At 41.0% G+C, this 19,018-nt stretch overlaps 1 protein-coding gene across 7 annotated transcripts in view; it reads right to left on the bottom strand.

The window, feature by feature from the left end:
• Nucleotides 1-19,018, bottom strand: part of LOC126195835 (lysophospholipase D GDPD1-like) — a 211,298-nt gene that overhangs the window by 139,700 nt on the left and 52,580 nt on the right. For all 7 annotated transcript variants that reach the window (XM_049934522.1, XM_049934521.1, XM_049934520.1 and 4 more), the window contains one exon: nt 7,728-7,909. In XM_049934522.1, the coding sequence (XP_049790479.1) occupies nt 7,728-7,909 (182 nt within the window). The remainder of the gene's footprint in view (nt 1-7,727; nt 7,910-19,018) is intronic.

Here is a 19,018-nt window from a genome sequence, read left to right as displayed (position 1 = left end):
AACCATAACCTTGACCTTCTCAGGAAGGGTATCCCCTTCAAAGGCCAGGATAAAGGCACCAGTATCAATGCGATTGTCCTTCGGGCCCTTCTCAACATGCCGAACAAAGTGAACACCCCGCCGTCTTAGATTGTCCCTAAGTTCCTCATTAGTTTGAAGGATGAGGTCCCTGTGAAAAAATACACCCTGAACCATATTCAAAGACTGGTGAGGGATAAAGGACACAGGAATTGTGCCAAGATGGTCACAGGCACGAAGGGCTGCAGACTGGGCAGCTGAAACAGTTTTGATCAACAACAAACCCGACTGCATCTTGCTCAGAGAGTTCACTTCGCCAAACTTGTCTTCAATATGTTCCACAAAAAATAAAGGTTTGGTATTGGTGAAAGTATCCCCATCAGTCCTGGTGCAAACCAGATAGCAGGGAAAAAGTTTCGCTCCTAGCCGACAAGCCAGACCCTCCTCCCAAGGGGTAGCCATGGAAGGGAAGGCCGAAGGGGCAGAAGAAGCAGCACTAAAAGAATCAGTTCCATTCAAAGAGATTGCCATAGAAGAATGGCCATAGTTATGGACCAGCATGCATTTCATTTGCATAACGTCCGCCCTGATCCCTCCGATCACGAGCTTTCCCCACGGGTGCCACCCAGCAACAGTAAGGGCTGTATGACATGGCGTCCAGTGCCGGGAGTTCCAATGCTGCAGGATGACAAGCAACCACTCCTAGGCTTACATGAGGAAGTCACAGCTTAGGTATCAAAAGTGTGATCCCTGTGTTTTCAGGGGCCTCAGCCAAAAGGGTACATAGGGACCCCACCACACCGGCTGGCTACCGTGCTGGCTATGTACCTTATCATCAGACAACGAAAAGATGGAAGGAACTAGGAGGGCATACACCGGAGACACTGTGTAAGGTGCTCTTCCCCAAATGGCTCACACTACGAAATAGAAATTTAGTAATGGAGGTCGAACCCCAGAGGGGGACCAGAGAATGCCAAAAGGATGAGGTAATTACTCAACAAAACCAAATTGCAAAGCCAACATAACCAGGAGGATAGCAGAGCCAACATAAACAAGGATACCAAGAGAAGGAGAGGAGAGGGCAGAGGGGAAGGAGCAAGGACAGGAAACGAGGGGAAGGGAATGGAAATGCAGCCTGGGAAAGAAGGAAGGCTGCAATATCTCGGTGCCCTGTGCTCGCCACACATGTACTCATGAAAGGACCATGAGCTCCCTGGGTTGTACGTAGGTGGGCTAGGAGTCAGTGAACAGACAGCACATGGGAAATGGTCGCTAGAGTAGGTGTCGGATAGAATGGACCACTCAAGACAATGGGCAAACTGGGCAGTGCAGAAGGATACATCCAAATGGGAATAGGTGTGCGAGGAGTCAGAAAGGAACGTGGGTGCTCCAGTGTTAAGACAGAAGTGGTTAAGTTGATTAAGGAGGTCAGCCAAGAGGACGTCTCTCTGACAGGTTCTGGGAGAACCCCAAAGGGCTTGGTGTGCATTAAAGTCACCGAGCAGCAGAAATGGGTGAGGCAGCTGCCCAATAAGCTGAAAGAAGTCTGCTCTTGGGACTTCGAATGACAGAGGGATGTAAACAGTACAATGGGAAAAGATCAAGTGACAAAGGAAAAGGCAAACTGCAGCAGCTTGTAGACGAGTAGTCAGGGAGAGGGGTTGACTATGAATGTCATCCCCTGTGAACAGCATGAATTCCCCATGAGATGGGATGCTGACCTCAGGGAGGAGATCAAAACGAACTGGGAAGAAATGTGAAAGCTCAGGTGGTCTTGAGGACGCAATTTTGTTCCCTGAAGGCAGAGCATAAGGGGACGCTGTGATGCTAAAAGCAGTAGTAAATCCTCTTTGTGGGATCGAAGGCCGCAAATGTTCCAATGGAGGAGAGTCATGACGAGGAAGAAATGAAGGGGGGGGGGGGGGGGGGTCACCTCGGAGGCTGCCGAGTGACAGCCTGTGAGACTCACTGCTACAGGGCACAGAAGCAGGAGGATCCTGCTCCATGAGGTCCACAGAAGCATCAGCCAGCTTGTGTTGTTGGTCTGTGAAGTCAAACGCAGAAAAACGATTGGTGGTGTGCACCGGCGACACAGGCCAGCCAGGCTAAGGTATCATGTAGTAAACACCATTGAAGAGGATCTTCGAGTCAGCGAAGGAGAAAGCAGTTTGTCTTTGTTGGACTTCTTCGAGCCTTTCTGCTTAGTAGAGGAAGATCAGGTGTTGTTTGGCTGGAGGGGTGTAGGAAGTCTTCACGGGAGTACTCCTCTTGTCTTTTCTAGCCTATCAGTTGTGTAGCCCCAGTGGCTTCCCCCCTGAGGCGAGAGTTTGATGGCATGTTGCGCAGCTGGAAAGGGGGATAGCAATGCTACCTTGACACTGGGCAATTTCACAACCTCAGAGCTGAATTTGAGGTAGAATGTCTGCGTGGCCATGTCCTTCATGGAGTGAGAGGTCACAAGAACAGAAGGACTGCCTGCTCATCAAGATGTATGGAACAACCCTGAGAGAAAGCAGCACTGCCAACATTGCAGTTGATACACGTGGGAGGAGGAGGCTGCCAATCGCCCTCATGTGCATCCCTACGAGAGGTTACGCATTTGGCTGGGTGTTGACAGGATGTTCAACTGTGGTTGAAAAGATGACACTGATAGCAACGCATCAGGTTTGGAATGTAGAGTCAGACTGTGATAATTTCATAGCACCTTTGGTCTTGGATGGAACAACCACTCTATCAAAGGTGAGAAAAAGAGTGCAGGTGGGCACTAAGGAGGGATCTACCTTTTTCATCAACCGATGGATGACAATGACAACTAGATCAGAGAGGTAAGATTGTATCTTGGCCTTGCTCAGACTGTCGAACAGCCCAGTGTAAATAACACCACAGGAAGAATTCAGAGTTCTATGGGCCTCGACATGAACAGGGCAGCCGTGGAGAAGCGAGGTGGCAGGCAGTTGTCTTGAGAATTGGAAGTAGTTTTCAAAAGCGAAGTGCCGTTCCGTAAATGAGAGCAGGATTTTACAGGGCCGGTAATGGCATCAACACCCTTCTGAATAATAAACGGATTTACTGTTGTAAAGAACTGATCGTCATCAGTATCTGAAACCACGAGGAACCGTGGTGCAGCTGGAAGGGTCTTTGAATCGTTAGCCTCATTCCGTTTACATTTCGTAGATGCTGATTGTGAAGATAATTGGTTCACTATGAGAAAATCCCCCATTATTGCCAGTGTCTCCAATGGTGCGCTCCTTTCAACTGAGGGCCCATTCACAAGGGGGTGCAACTGGCTTAGGTTGGTTGGTTGGTTACTTGGGGAAGGAGACCAGACAGCGTGGTCATCAGTCTCATCGGATTAGGGAAGGATGGGGAAGGAAGTCGGCCGTGCCCTTTCAGAGGAACCATCCCGGCATTTGCCTGGAGTGATTTAGGGAAATCACGGAAAACCGAAATCAGGATAGCCGGACGCGGGATTGAACCGTCGTCCTCCCGAATGCGAGTCCAGTGTCTAACCACTGCGCCACCTCGCTCGGTAACTGCCTTAGGTGATTGTGTTCACACCTCAGATCACACCTCCCGAACAGCTGACAGAGGGACCGATGGACAATTTGGGAAAGTAGCAGCTCAGGCAATCACCCGTCCCTGGGCCTGGCTTGAACTGAACCCTACCTGTCGGCCCGGGGCTGGGAATTATGCATTACCCAGTCACCTGTTACACGTCAGACACGTGGGCTGGCCATCAGGAGCACACAAGGAGGAAGAAGAAATAGAAGAACATCAAATGCCAAAGCGGAGGAATGAGAGAAGGGAAACAAAGAAAGGAAAAGGGAATGGAAAACAGTGGTGAGACTGTTCTTATGTCAGTGACAGACAACGCAGAACATTCCCAATAACATCCCAGACATGTTCCCCATGAGAGGGGAAAAACAACAGCAAGAGGATATTTCCAGAATGAGATTTTCACTCTGCAGTGAAGTGTGCGCTGATATGAAACTTCTTGGCAGATTAAAACTATGTGCCCAACCGAGACTCGAACTCGGGACCTTTGCCTTTCGCGGGCAAGTGCTCTACCATCTGAGCTACTGAAGCACAACTCACGCCCGGTCCTCACAGCTTTACTTATGCCAGTATCTCGTCTCCTACCTTCCAAACTTTACAGAAGCTCTCCTGCGAAGCAAGTGCAGTCAGTCCTCTGACATCTCTACCCAAACTCTTTGTCTTTAAATATGTCTGCTTGTGTCTGTATATGTGTGGATGGATATGTGTGTGTGTGCGAGTGTATACCTGTCCTTTTTTCCCCCTAAGGTAAGTCTTTCCGCTCCCGGGATTGGAATGACTCCTTACCCTCTCCCTTAAAACCCACATCCTTTCGTCTTTCCCTCTCCTTCCCCTCTTTCCTGATGAGGCAACAGTTTGTTGCGAAAGCTTGAATTTTGTGTGTATGTTTGTATTTGTTTGTGTGTCTGTCGACCTGCCAGCACTTTCATTTGGTAAGTCGCATCATCTTTGTTTTTAGATATATTTTTCCTACGTGGAATGTTTCCCTCTATTTTATATATATATATATATATATATAGAAGAAAAAGAAAAAAGATATACCATTGTGAGTAATTCCTACCTACCATCTTTTACAAATTACAGTAATAGAAATTCTTCTGCAGAATAGAACGAGTTGACAAGGAGTAACTTCTTTGGTTTGTTTGCAAATTTTGCTGCCTGACTGGGTAAGTGACCAAAAATTTTTGTTGCAGCATTTTGCACCCTTTTTTGTGTTGAAGACCACTGTACGCCATTTTTTTGTGCTAAATACAACCTTAATGTGGAGCAATGAATGTAATTTTTCCTTCTGGTACTGTAATTATGTACACCATTGCCCTTTTGAATCATACTTCATGAGGGAATAAATATACAATGAAGCAGTAGCCAGAATGCACAAGTCCTTAAACAGATGTCTAAAATACGATCGTGGGTGAGCACTACATATTACTCTTTCAGCAAATTTTTACACAACAGAGGCTTTCTTTCTTAAAGATAAGCCCAAAACATTACTCCATATGACATTATTGAGTGAAAACATGCAAAATATGTCAACTTACTGACCTGTCTCTCCATCAGATTTGCAACGATTCTAAGTGCAAATGTGGCTGAACTAAGTTGTCTTAGGAGTTCTAAATTCTGATCAATATGGACACCTAAGAATTTTGAAGTTTCAAAAGTATTTATTATTTCGTCACTATGTTTTACACGTATCACTGGTGTAGTAGCCCCAGAAGTGGAGAGCTGAATATGTTGTGCCTTTTTAAAATTGAGGTGAGACCATTCACAAAAAACCCGTCAATGATACTTTTAACAACTTCATTTATCATGTCTTCTGTTTCTGCATGTATGCTTGGATTGATTACGATACTAGTGCAATCTGCAAAAATAACTTATTCTACTTGCCTATTAAATGGGAGATGGTTTACATATATGAGAAACAACAGTGGACCTAAGATTAAGCAACAGGGAACAACCTATGTGATTTCTCCTTAGTCAGAATTATGTCCCATGCTATACTGGTTGGATTACTAAGTACAACTCTTCGAAGTCTTTTGTTTAGAAATGACATTATCTGTAGGTTGACTATACCATGAAACCCAAAAAACTTCAATTTATCTAAGAGAATACTGAGGGTCACCCAGTCAAATGCCTTAGACAGATTGTAGAAAATAACAACTGGCACTATTTTATTATTTAATGCTCATAAAATTTGGCGAGTGACCAATTAAATGGCATTCTCAGTAGATCAACTTTACTGAAACCCAAACTGTGATTTGCTGAGGATATTATTGTTGCTAAGGTGGGATGCTAATGTAGAATACATCGTCTTCTCAAAAATTTTGGAAAATGATGTCAGCAGTGAAACATGTCAGTACTTATTTCACCTTTTTTAAAGAGGGGTTTAACAGTGGCCTATTTCAGTCTCTCTGGAAAAATGCCTTGAGTTAGTAATGCATTATATAATGCAGATAAGACTAGGCTTATTAAAAAGGAACATATCTTTGATGCTTCCATATGATTGAATTTTATGAAATTAACTTTTTCAAAATACTGTTGTGACTTCTCTCTTGAACTGTTTGTCCCTATACTTTTTACTATATTTAAGAAATGATTATTAAATACATTAGCTGCCTGTGACTCATTATTTACAGCACTTCCATTCAGTTTAATTGTGATGTCACTTGTTCTGTGGCTGATTGTGCTGTCTCTAATGTCACTATATTCCATATAGCCTTAAGTCTGTTGTCAGAATTACTGGTTTCTGACATTATGTGCAAGTTTCTTCATTTTTTAATAGCCTTTATTAGTAAATTTTGAGTAGTCTTTGTAGTGGGCAACTACTTCAGAGTCCCTACTTGTTCTTAAAAGATACATTTCCCTTTTCCTTTCACAAGATACTTTAATCCCTCTAGTGATCAACAGTTGTTTACATGGCTGTTTAGTGTCCTTTCTGATTAGCTTATGGAGAAAGTTATTTTCAAACAATGATATCGATTTATCATGGAATAGATTAAATTGGTTCATTATAAATTTAAAGAAAGTACTATACTTGGAAGCTTTTCCATTACATATGGCACATAGTGACAGAAACCAGACTCCCTCAAGTGAATGAGCAACTTGAATTGTAATAGAAACATGCAATATTGAAACTTCACTCAAATAAATTGTACCTTAAACATATCATTCTAGAAAAAGAGGTATTCTAGTAGTTCTGTTTTCTTCGTATCAATTCTGACAATGTCTTTTATGAAATTAAATAGTATAACATATAAACATCACAAAATACCAGTTACCTTGTGTTTCTTGGAAATACTGATGTTGGTTGCAACTGTGACAAACTACACTTCAGGAGAGTTAGCTGTAGAGGGTTACAGTTGCCTGTCACCTTTGAACTTACTTTGTAACTATCATGAAAGTACAACGGCTAGAAGATGATAAGTCTTTATCCCATGTAAACATCACAAGACATTAGTCGTAACAGGCAAAATAAGCAAGGTTTAATGAGACACTACATAACTGTGCAGTTCCTATTACATTTCTCATATGTAGCACTGAAATTCCAATATGATAAAAACAAGTTCTTTACACTAACATTGTATAACAACCACCATGCACTATCCCCATTACGGCACTAGTGCAAAGTTACTGACCTTTGCTGTATGTGCTGTAAAATTAAGAGACTTAGACAAAGTAAAAAAACATATGCATTTTAGAAAGCAGAATCCTATATCTGAGTCGTAATAAAAAAAATTCTGATTTCTAAGCAGTATTTGTACTTTAATTTGCTCATGTTGCAGCTTCTGAGAAGTGACACGATAAAAAACAGTTCTACCTCTTCCCTAAAATTCTTTCATCTACTTCCAGAAATGGTGTGGGATCAGAATGTATTGATCTGTATTTACTTTTTTCGTATGGGAACAGTAAGTTGTGTAATGTTATTTTGCCAATGACATTTGTGTCATATCATCACAATTATAACAATAAGCTATGCCATTGGCAATACTAATCAGTGCACAAAAATACCCCAGTCTGGATAAATTAACTTTTGTTCATGACTCTCAAAACATTTTGCATTCACACACTTCCACGGCAACAATAAAATAACTCCTTACATTCTATTATTTTCTGGAACCATATACTACATTCATAATGGAAAGAAACAGATTTGATACCTGGGTCAAAATCAACAGGTAGTTCTGGTTTTAACAGAGGAAGATCACAGTAATTGAGTTGGGAGATATTGCAATCAACACCAGTGCTGCGTAGCAAGTTTTGATCATGTGAAACAACTACTTTGCTGTCTTTTGTAATTTGACAGTCCAGCTCCAACATATCAGTTCCCAAAGCAACAGCCCTGTAACACACAACATAATCAACTATGAAGTTTCTTTAGTTATTTTCCATGAAGAGATATATACCTGTGGTATTTTAAAGTGTGTCTATACCTTCCAATACTTTGAAGAACAGTTCAGGTATATTTCTAATGTAATCTAAATAACAAGGTTAAAAAAGGGATTAATTAAACACAGAACAAAAGTGGAGTGCCTTTTTACCAACTGCTGAAAAAAAAATTACAAGCACATGGAAGAAGAAAAGCCAGTCTGAGCCCAGGATCAAAAGATAAAAATAAGGTAGAGAAATTAAGGAGATAACTATAGATTATGGACTATTGGTAGCTCACTGGCACTCTGGAATTTGATTCTCAGTTATTACAATTAATTGTACTTCTGTCAGTCCTTTCTTACTCATTCAGTCACTCTTGATAAAAAGTTCACAGAGACTCATCTTCATATCACATCTACTTCTTTTCCAATACCATCATAAGGATTAGAGAGTTAACAATTATAGTGTTAATTCGCAAGAAAGACACTAGTAGGAGAAACATGGTATCAGGCAGACATTTTTTCTTATAATTATCTCTCTTCAATATCATTTTGAGACAGACGGGATTTTACCTTTGACCCCATATTTTCAATACATTACCACTCTCTTCCACAACGTTTTTGAATGGACTGCTATGCTATGCTTCTCTCTCTCTCTCTCTCTCTCTCTCTCTCTCCCTCTCTCTCTCCCTCTCTCTCTCTCTCCCCTCCCCTCTCCCACCCCCCCTCTCTCTCTGCATCCACCTCTCATCTGTTATTGTTCCACAACCAAAATTATGAAATTGCAAACTCTGAGGAGAACTGACAAACATTGTTAAAAAACTGAGATTGTGAGCTGGGTGTCAATCTTCTTTTGAGGAGGACAGGGAGCGCACACAGATGCACATCGCATCACTTGGGCACATTTCACATCTACTGAATACACCACACATCTACAGACTGAATCCTGCCAATTTCAATACATTACAAGGAAGTAAACATGTCAAAGAACACACAAGAGGAAGACAGTCCACATCACTGACACCGCCCACGCCCCCTGATCCATGACCCCAAATTTGGGTTTTCAGCTTCACGTTGTCGACTGCCTTTGTCAGTCAGTAACATTCTTCTCACTTGTGATGTATTCCAAACTTATGTTGGTGGCTTCCACCTCCTCATGCACAAAGAAAATCTTCAGATCCATACGTTTAGTCCTTTCAGAAGCCTCACGATTTTCAGCAAGTTTCTTCGCACCTAGATTGTCGATGAAAATCTTCATGGGGTGGTGCAGAAAACAATCTTCACCAATTTCACCAAGAAAGCTATTCATCCACTTTGCTTCTCTTACAGTTTCACTCAGTGCAACAAACTCTGCTTCAACAGTGCTTAGTGCCACAGTTCGATGTTTCCTGCTGCTCCAACTTACAACTGCAACCCCCAAATACTGTCAAATATCGACTAAAGGATTTATGGTGGTTTGGATCAGCTCCACAGTCTGCATCAGTATACATCACAATCTTCTTACCAGTCTTACGGAAAACAAGTGCATCATTCATTGTATCACACAAACAGCGTAGTGTATATTTGACAGTACACCAGTGTTCCTCACTTGGATTGTTGCTGAACTGGCTCAAGTATGTCACTGGGCATGCTAAATCTGGCCCCGTACCCATATGCAGGTACTATGAGTTCACGTTGTACAGCATAGTACACACATGGATCAGCTATTGATCGCAGCATCTGTTGCTTGCTCAGGAACTCGTCAAGTGTTTTGTTCCATCTCCTGCCCGATTGATGCAACCCACAGATGCACTTTCCTAATTTGCAGATCCACTCACAATTGCGCAGTTCTTCTTGATCTGGTATGCCACTGAATTTTCTTCTTAGTTTGTCAGTGGCATCTGTGAAACCCATGGGTAGTTCCACATAGATCTCATCTCTGATGTCAGCCATCAAATACGCTACAACAACATCTAAATGGTGAACTTCCCTGTCTTGTTCAACTGCTGTTCCCATCAGTAGTCGCATACTTTTCATTTTTACTACTGGACTGTAACTTTTGTCAAAATCTATGCCTGGTCCTTGCTCATTTCCTAAAGCTATCACTTGTGCTCTGTGCCTAGCAATTCTTCCGTTTCATCATATTTCCATTTGAAGACCTATTTCGTTCGTATTGTTTATATTGGTGTGTGTTATTGGTATGTGGTACAAATGTCCAGGTTTGTTTTTGCAGTAGTTTTTCCAATTCTTCTAACATCACTTCTTGCCATTTGTTTCTATCTTCAGCTGATATGACTTCCCGTACACTTTGTGGATCATTTTCTCTTGGTGTACTCTCATTCGCTATTGCATTTACCTTCTTTTCTTTTGTCTCATAGTCTGTAGCCATTTTGGTGGATTGACTTGTCATCCAGAATGTGTTCTGTAGTTTTCATTTATTTCAGATTCTTGAAGTCGACAGTCATTATCCTCTGTTGTGGGGTAAACGCTTTCAGCACTCTCATCCTTGTCAGCACTCTCCTTCTCAATGTCGGTGTTTTCAGAAGGCAAGCATGTTTCCATAGCTTCGCTTCGTTCAATTTCAGGCGCCTCTTCTGTTTCCGTAATATCCACATTCTGTAATGCCTCTTCATCATCTGTGATGTTAGTGGTCTTCAGGTCAATCACCTTTGCAACACTTTTGCTGTTTTGCAGGAAAGAGTCTTTCATCAATTAGCACATCTCTGGCAATAGTTGTATTTCCTGTCATTGGATGCCACAGTCTTTATAGTTTCTGAGTATCCAATCATTACATAAGGCTGTCCTTTTGGTTCAAATTTGTCATACTGGTTTTTCATTTTTGCCCAAGCACGAAATCTGAATAATCGCAGATGATCAATTTTTGTTTCCCGTCCATGCCAACGTTTGTAGGGACTTTCTCCATCATTTTCTGTTGTTGGACATCTATTTTGCAAGTGATTTGCTGTAGCTATTGCTTCACTGCAGAAATTTTGTGGCAATACACTAACAACAAATATTGCACAATATTTGAAAGAGTTTGGTTGAACTGTTCTGCCACACTGTTTTGTTGAGGTGTGCCCGGGACAGTCAACTGCCTCTCAATACCTTCTTTTAACAAGTGTGTTTTGAATTCTTTATTCATATATTCATCTCCATTGTGTGAACGTAATGTTCGTATCCTACTCTGTTGACAATTTTCTGCATATGCTTTATATTCTTTAAATGAATGAAACACTTCACTTTTGGCTTTTAGTAAATATATCACTGCATATCTCGAGTAATTATCAATAAATGTGACAACATATTTTGATCCACCAAGTGACTGTGAGCCAGACACACACATTACATCACTGGGTATCAAACGTAGTGGTTAATTTGTTCTGTTTACAGTCAGTTTGGGGAAAGACTTGGCTTTCATCTTGCCTTCGATGTACACGCTACACATTTCAGTTATCTGGTCATCTGATGCTTCGAGAGTAATTCCACTGCATTTGACTTGTTTCTTTGCCTTTTCGATGTGAATGTGACCTAGTCTTCAGTGCCACAAATCTAGTTCCTGACTAGTGTTAAGATTTGCAGTATGGTCACGTCCACTCACTGAAGGGCTGGAGCTGTCTTGACAAAAGCAATACAAATTGCCTTTTCTTGGTCCTTTTGCAATTATTTCCCCACATTGTTTCCTCACAATGCCAAAGCCAGAACTCAACAAATATCCACCACCAGCTTCCTTTACTGATTCTTCACATTTGGTGAAAGTGATGAATTTATCCCATTGGTAAATCATGTGGTCTGTTCCTCCACTGTCCAGAATCCACACATCGTTTCTTTTGTTTTCACGGAAAGTGGGGTACATCGCATGTGAATACACAATAGTGCCCAACAAGGTCACACTTAATTCCCTTGTAGCGTGAAATTTCGTGTTAATGTGTTTCACTGTCAGTAATGCACTTTTGTTAGTGGTTAACGCAACAGAATTTGAGTATGTTTTACCTGCTTCCTTTCTCTGGTTTACTTATTTGTCATTTGAAACATTATCGCCAAACTGTGGGAAGTTTCATCTAATGTGTCCGTACTCCTGACTACGAAAACATCATTTTCTCATAACTGCTGTGACTGTTATCACGCTGGTTGTTTCTGTGGCCTCGTCCCCTTTGAATATTTCCGCCACACTTTGTTAGTTGTGGTTGTCCTCTTCTGAACGCTGAAACCTTTAAGGCTCTCACTTCACTTTTGCATTTCATGTCTGTATGTCGTCTTTCTTCTTTTAAAAGACGGCTTTTGAACTACTTAAGTGAGAAATCCGACTCATCACATCGTCGCATACTTCTTGCAAAAGTCTCTTACTTTGAAGGTAGACCCATCAAGGTATGCACAGCTGCTTGCTTGTCTGATATTCAATGCCAGAACCCCGAACTTTGAACAGAAGTGCATTGCGTCTTGTAAGTTAATCTAACATTGATTCATCTGCTTTCTTTTCGATGTTCACGTATTCCTTTAATGCAAGCATTCCATCCCACAAATCAAAATGTGTATGGGATTCTTCCAGCACATCCCATATCTGTTTCACTGTTTCGCATTCTTGTATATTGTCAAGTGAATTATCATCTACTGTTGTTAGCAGAATACCCATCGACCTTTCATTTGCTTTCTGTTTGTCTGCTGTGGGTGTATTTCCCATGCCAGGATCGATAGCACACAAACACTGTTTGCTTATGAGAATCCCCTTAATTCTTTGTGACCAGTGACAGTAAGTATCTGCATTCAACAGTTCGATTTTATATTCATCCACCATGTTAGTGTTTTAAATATATCGTGCAGCAAAGAAACACCCTCCGCTCGTAACCCTGTGCCCATCCTCAAAGAATTCAGTCGCGCCCACCGCCCTCACACCGATTTCGCAATTTCGCCCAAAAATCCTCTTCGCAATCTGCAAAAGGGAAAAGTCCTCAGTATTCACAGTTTCTGAACATCTTGAACAACTCCACAGCTTGTCCTCGCTGAGATGTTACCCTCACACACTGCTGCTTCTGATTGGCGATCCCGGGCCCATAACCTGTTAATCTTCTTTTGAGGAGGGCAGGGAGCACACACTGATGCACATCACATCACTTGAGCACACTTCACTTCTACTGAATCCTGCCAATTTCAATACATTACAAGGAAATAAACATGTCAAACAACACACAAGAGGAAGACAGTCCACATCAATGACACTGAGGTCACTTTGCTTTGAAGGAGACCGACGGTGATCTGGATACCCAAGTAAACTGTAGAATTCACAGTCTTGGACACAATTTAACTTGTATGACCATGTAGCTTTTGAGATTATATCTATCATAAGTTCTATAGTTTATAAGTAAATGTAGCACAATAGTTAACTTTTGAACATAAAAAGGGGGTGATTTAAGTTACATATAAAAATAAACTGATATGTTAAAAAGTAGTAGCAGTAATGTAAAATATGCCTGAGAGTACAAAAGATAAGAAATAAAATATATCTAAAAGAAACACTGATATAAAGAGAGGTAGCTGTCCTAGATGATGTCAGTTGTCTCACTGTGTGGGTAGTCAAACAGTGTGCAATAGCAGTAAAACAGGCAGTGTCACTAGTAGTACATCAGCTTACATTTTACTGGGAGTGCCTAACTCGTGTTGATATCGATGTGCTGTGCAAATATCGTCATCGGCAAGTAGCTCGCAGAATCGAGATGGAGGCTTAACAGGAACTAAACTATGACTTGATACCACCACAATGCAATCAGTTATAACAAATCTTTGAAAATGTGAAAGTAGGCAGTTTGTGATGAAATTCACATTGTCCATAAAGGAAGTTCTCACAATTATTTTTCAGGTTAGCATATAAGGCATGTGTGAGAAAAGTAATGAGACTGACTTTTTTTTATACACCAAAGTTTTTTTCTTTTTTCAAACAACAACACTGACCCCTTGAAAGTACTTCCCTTCAGCAACTTTACACCAGCAGGGTTGTTCCCACTCTTGATAGCAGTGATGAAAGGCTTCAACTGGTAGGGCCTTTAACATGTTGGTCACATTGTTTTGAATGTTCTCCAGAGCCCCAAAATGACATTTTTGTAAGATATTTTTCAATTTTGGGAAATGGAAAAAAGTCACAAGACACATATTAGGTGAATATGTGGGCTGTGGAACAACAGGAATGCCTTTTGAGACCAAAAAATCTGTGATGGAGTGGCCGTGTGATATAGGGTGGTGTTATGACGCAGCATCCACTTGTCTGCAATGTCCGGTCTCATTCAATTCACCCGTCTGTAAAACACTTGAAGACAGTTTGTCCTGGAGGAACATATTCACAAGAACATGCACACATTCAATGTTTTCATTGGTTTTTGAAGTTGAAGGTCTCCCTGAGTGAGTTTCATGTTCAACATGTTCTCGACCTTCCAAAAATGATTTGGGCCAGCGAGTAACTTGTACTCTTGATAAGAAATGTTCCCCATGGGCCCTCGTTCAACTTTTCAAAGGTTATACTCACAGATTCCCCAAGTTTAACACAAAACTTGATGACATAACATTTCTCTAAATACCGCTGTTCCATTTTTGTACCACACCTTCACTTATCCCTCTCTAAGAAATCATGTAATGGTTGTACAGCGCTGAAACTCGAACAGCACATCTGGAAGGGATGAACACACCAGTCTACAAAAGTAGAACAACTCGGCGTTGCCAGATTGCTCGCAGTGTTGTCAGTCTCACAACTTTTCTACACAACTCGTATTTAAATTTTTTCCAGTATATGAAGTAAAATACTTTCTTCATCATGTTGTTGTTGTTGTGGTCTTCAGTCCTGAGACTGGTTTGATGCAGCTCTCCATGCTACTCTATTCTGTGCAAGCTTCTTCATCTCCCAGTACCTACTGCAACCTACATCCTTCTGAATCTGCTTAGTGTATTCATCTCTTGGTCTCCCTCTACGATTTTTACGCTCCACGCTGCCCTCCAATGCTAAATTTGTGATCCCTTGATGCCTCAAAACATGTCCTACCAACCGATCCCTTCTTCTAGTCAAGTTGTGCCACAAACTTCTCTTCTCCCCAATCCTATTCAATACCTCCTCATTAGTTACGTGATCTACCCACCTTATCTTCAGCATTCTTCTGTAGCACCACATTTCGAAAGCTTCTATTCTCTTCTTGTCCAAACTGGTTATCGTCCATGTTTCACTTCCATACATGGCTACACTCCATACAAATACTTTCAGAAACGACTTCCTGACACTTAAATCTATACTCGATGTTAACAAATTTCTCTTCTTCAGAAACGATTTCCTTGCCATTGCCAGTCTACATTTTATATCCTCTCTACTTCGACCATCATCAGTTATTTTACTCCCTAAATAGCAAAACTCCTTTACTACTTTAAGTGTCTCATTTCCTAATCTAATTCCCTCAGCATCACCCGACTTAATTCGACTACATTCCATTATCCTCGTTTTGCTTTTGTTGATGTTCATCTTATATCCTCCTTTCAAGACACTGTCCATTCCGTTCAACTGCTCTTCCAAGTCCTTTGCTGTCTTTGACAGAATTACAATGTCATCGGCGAACCTCAAAGTTTTTACTTCTTCTCCATGAATTTTAATACCTACTCCGAATTTTTCTTTTCTTTCCTTTACTGCTTGCTCAATATACAGATTGAATAACATCGGGAAGAGGCTACAACCCTGTCTCACTCCTTTCCCAACCACTGCTTCCCTTTCATGCCCCTCGACTCTTATAACTGCTATCTGGTTTCTGTACAAATTGTAAATAGCCTTTCGCTCCCTGTATTTTACCCCTGCCACCTTCAGAATTTGAAAGAGAGTATTCCAGTTAACGTTGTCAAAAGCTTTCTCTAAGTCTACAAATGCTAGAAACGTAGGTTTGCCTTTTCTTAATCTTTCTTCTAAGATAAGTCGTAAGGTTAGTATTGCCTCACGTGTTCCAACATTTCTACGGAATCCAAACTGATCTTCCCCGAGGTCCGCTTCTACCAGTTTTTCCATTCGTCTGTAAAGAATTCGCTTTAGTATTTTGCAGCTGTGACTTATTAAACTGATAGTACGGTAATTTTCACATCTGTCAACACCTGCTTTCTTTGGGATTGGAATTATTATATTCTTCTTGAAGTCTGTGGGTATTTCGCCTGTCTCATACATCTTGCTCACCAGATGGTAGAGTTTTGTCATGACTGGCTCTCCCAAGGCCATCAGTAGTTCTAATGGAATGTTGTCTACTCCCGGGGCCTTGTTTCGACTCAGGTCTTTCAGTGCTCTGTCAAACTCTTCACGCAGTATCTTATCTCCCATTTCATCTTCATCTACATCCTCTTTCATTTCCATAATATTGTCCTCAAGTACATCACCCTTGTATAAACCCTCTATATACTCCTTCCACCTTTCTGCCTTCCCTTCTTTGCTTAGAACTGGGTTGCCATCTGAGCTCTTGATATTCATACAAATGGTTTTCTTCTCTCCAAAGGTCTCTGTAATTTTCCTGTAGGCAGTATCTATCTTACCCCTAGTGAGACAAGCCTCTACATCCTTACATTTGTCCTCTAGCCATCCCTGCTTAGCCATTTTGCACTTTCTGTCGATCTCATTTTTGAGACGTTTGTATTCCTTTTTGCCTGCTTCATTTACTGCATTTTTATATTTTCTCCTTTCATCAATTAAATTCAATATTTTTTCTGTTACCCAAGGATTTCTATTAGCCCTCGTCTTCCTACCTACTTGATCCTCTGCTGCCTTCACTACTTCATCCCTCAGAGCTACCCATTCTTCTTCTACTGTATTTCTTTCCCCCATTCCTGTCAATTGTTCCCTTATGCTCTCCCTGAAACTCTCTACAACCTCTGGTTCTTTCAGTTTATCCAGGTCCCATCTCCTTAAATTCCCACCTTTTTGCAGTTTCTTCAGTTTCAATCTGCAGTTCATAACCAATAGATTGTGGTCAGAATCCACCTCTGCCCCTGGAAATGTCTTACAATTTAAAACCTGGTTCCTAAATCTCTGTCTTACCATTATATAATCTATCTGATACCTATTAGTATCTCCAGGATTCTTCCAGGTATACAACCTTCTTTTATGATTCTTGAACCAAGTGTTAGCTATGATTAAGTTATGCTCTGTGCAAAATTCTACAAGGCGGCTTCCTCTTTCATTTCTTCCCCCCAATCCATATTCACCTACTATGTTTCCTTCTCTCCCTTTTCCTACTGACGAATTCCAGTCACCCATGACTATTAAATTTTCGTCTCCCTTCACTACCTGAATAACTTCTTTTATCTCGTCATACATTTCATCAATTTCTTCATCATCTGCAGAGCTAGTTGGCATATAAACCTGTACTACTGTAGTAGGCATGGGCTTTGTGTCTATCTTGGCCACAATAATGTGTTCACTATGCTGTTTGTAGTAGCTAACCCGCACTCCTATTTTTTTATTCATTATTAAACCTACTCCTGCATTACCCCTATTTGATTTTGTATTTATAACCCTGTAATCACCTGACCAAAAGTCTTGTTCCTCCTGCCACCGAACTTCACTAATTCCCACTATATCTTACTTTAACCTAATCATTTCCCTTTTTAAATTTTCTAACCTACCTGCCCGATTAAGGGATCTGACATTCCACGCTCCGATCCGTAGAATGCCAGTTTTCTTTCTCCTGATAACGACGTCCTCTTGAGTAGTCCCCGCCCGGAGATCCGAATGGGGGACTATTTTACCTCCGGAATATTTTACCCAAGAGGACGCCATCATCATTTAATCATACAGTAAAGCTGCATGTCCTCGGGAAAAATTACGGCTGTAGTTTCCCCTTGCTTTCAGCCGTTCGCAGTACCAGCACAGCAAGGCCGTTTTGGTTAATGTTACAAGGCCAGATCAGTCAATCATCCAGACTGTTGCCCCTGCAACTACTGAAAAGGCTGCTGCCCCTTTTCAGGAACCACATGTTTGTCTGGCCTCTCAACAGATACCCCTCTGTTGTGGTTGCACCTACGGTACTGCCATCTGTATCGCTGAGGCACGCAAGCCTCCCCACCAACGGCAAGGTCCATGGTTCATGGGGGAAGTTCTTCATCATATAAAACCTTTAAATGAAATTTGATACTGGTTGTAGCATCACCAGTGATGACAATGGGTTCATCACACTTTGCACTTAAAATCACTGCAAATCTTGGGGAGAAAGAAATAAGTAAGTTGACATATTTTGCATACACCCCCAGGCTGCAGCTGAGCCATGACGCTGCAAATATTGTGCAAGTTTCATAGGAGAATTTCTGTGAAGTTTGAATGGTAGGAGATGAGGTACTGGTGGAAGTAAAGCTGTGAGGATGGGTCGTGAGTTGTGCTTGGGTTGCTCAGTCAGTAGAGCACTTGCCCTTCAAAGGCAAAGGTCCTGAGTCTGAGTCTGCGTGTGGAACACAGTTTTAATCTGACAGGGAGTTTCATATTTTGCACATTTTCATTTAATAATGTCATGTGGAATAATGTTCTGGGGTAACTCTTCTTTAAGAAATGAGACTTCATTGCTTGAAAACATGCTTTAAGAATAATATATGGTGCTCACCAATGATCATTTTGTAGACACATGTTTAAGGAGTTGAGCATTCTGACTATTGCTTCACAATATATTTATTCCCTAACAACATTTGTTGTAAATAATCCACTGTGATTCAAAAGTAACAATGATGTACATAATTACAATAACAGAAGGAAGAATGACATACATTATCTCCACATTAAGTTTGTCTATAACAGAGAAAGGGGTGCACATTGCTGTAATTAAAATTTTTAATCAGTTAACCAGTGCTATAAAATGTCTGACAAACACCAAAGTAAAATTTGAAAACAAACTGAAAGAGTTTCACCTTTATAACTGCTCCTATTCCATAGAAAAATTTCTATTATTGTAATGCGTAAAAGGCAGTAGGTAGAAATCACTAATTCACATCTGTATATTTTTGAATTACCATGCAATTTGATCCATGGAACACAAATCTAACAAACTGTGTTCATATATGTAAAAACAAAGATGATGTGACTTACCGAACGAAAGCGCTGGCAGGTCGATAGACACACA

Source organism: Schistocerca nitens, chromosome 1 (assembly GCF_023898315.1).
Source record: "Schistocerca nitens isolate TAMUIC-IGC-003100 chromosome 1, iqSchNite1.1, whole genome shotgun sequence".
Lineage (NCBI taxonomy): Eukaryota > Metazoa > Arthropoda > Insecta > Orthoptera > Acrididae > Schistocerca > Schistocerca nitens.
The sequence above is the reverse complement of the archived record's forward strand: the minus strand, read 5'-3'. Positions and strand labels throughout refer to the sequence as shown.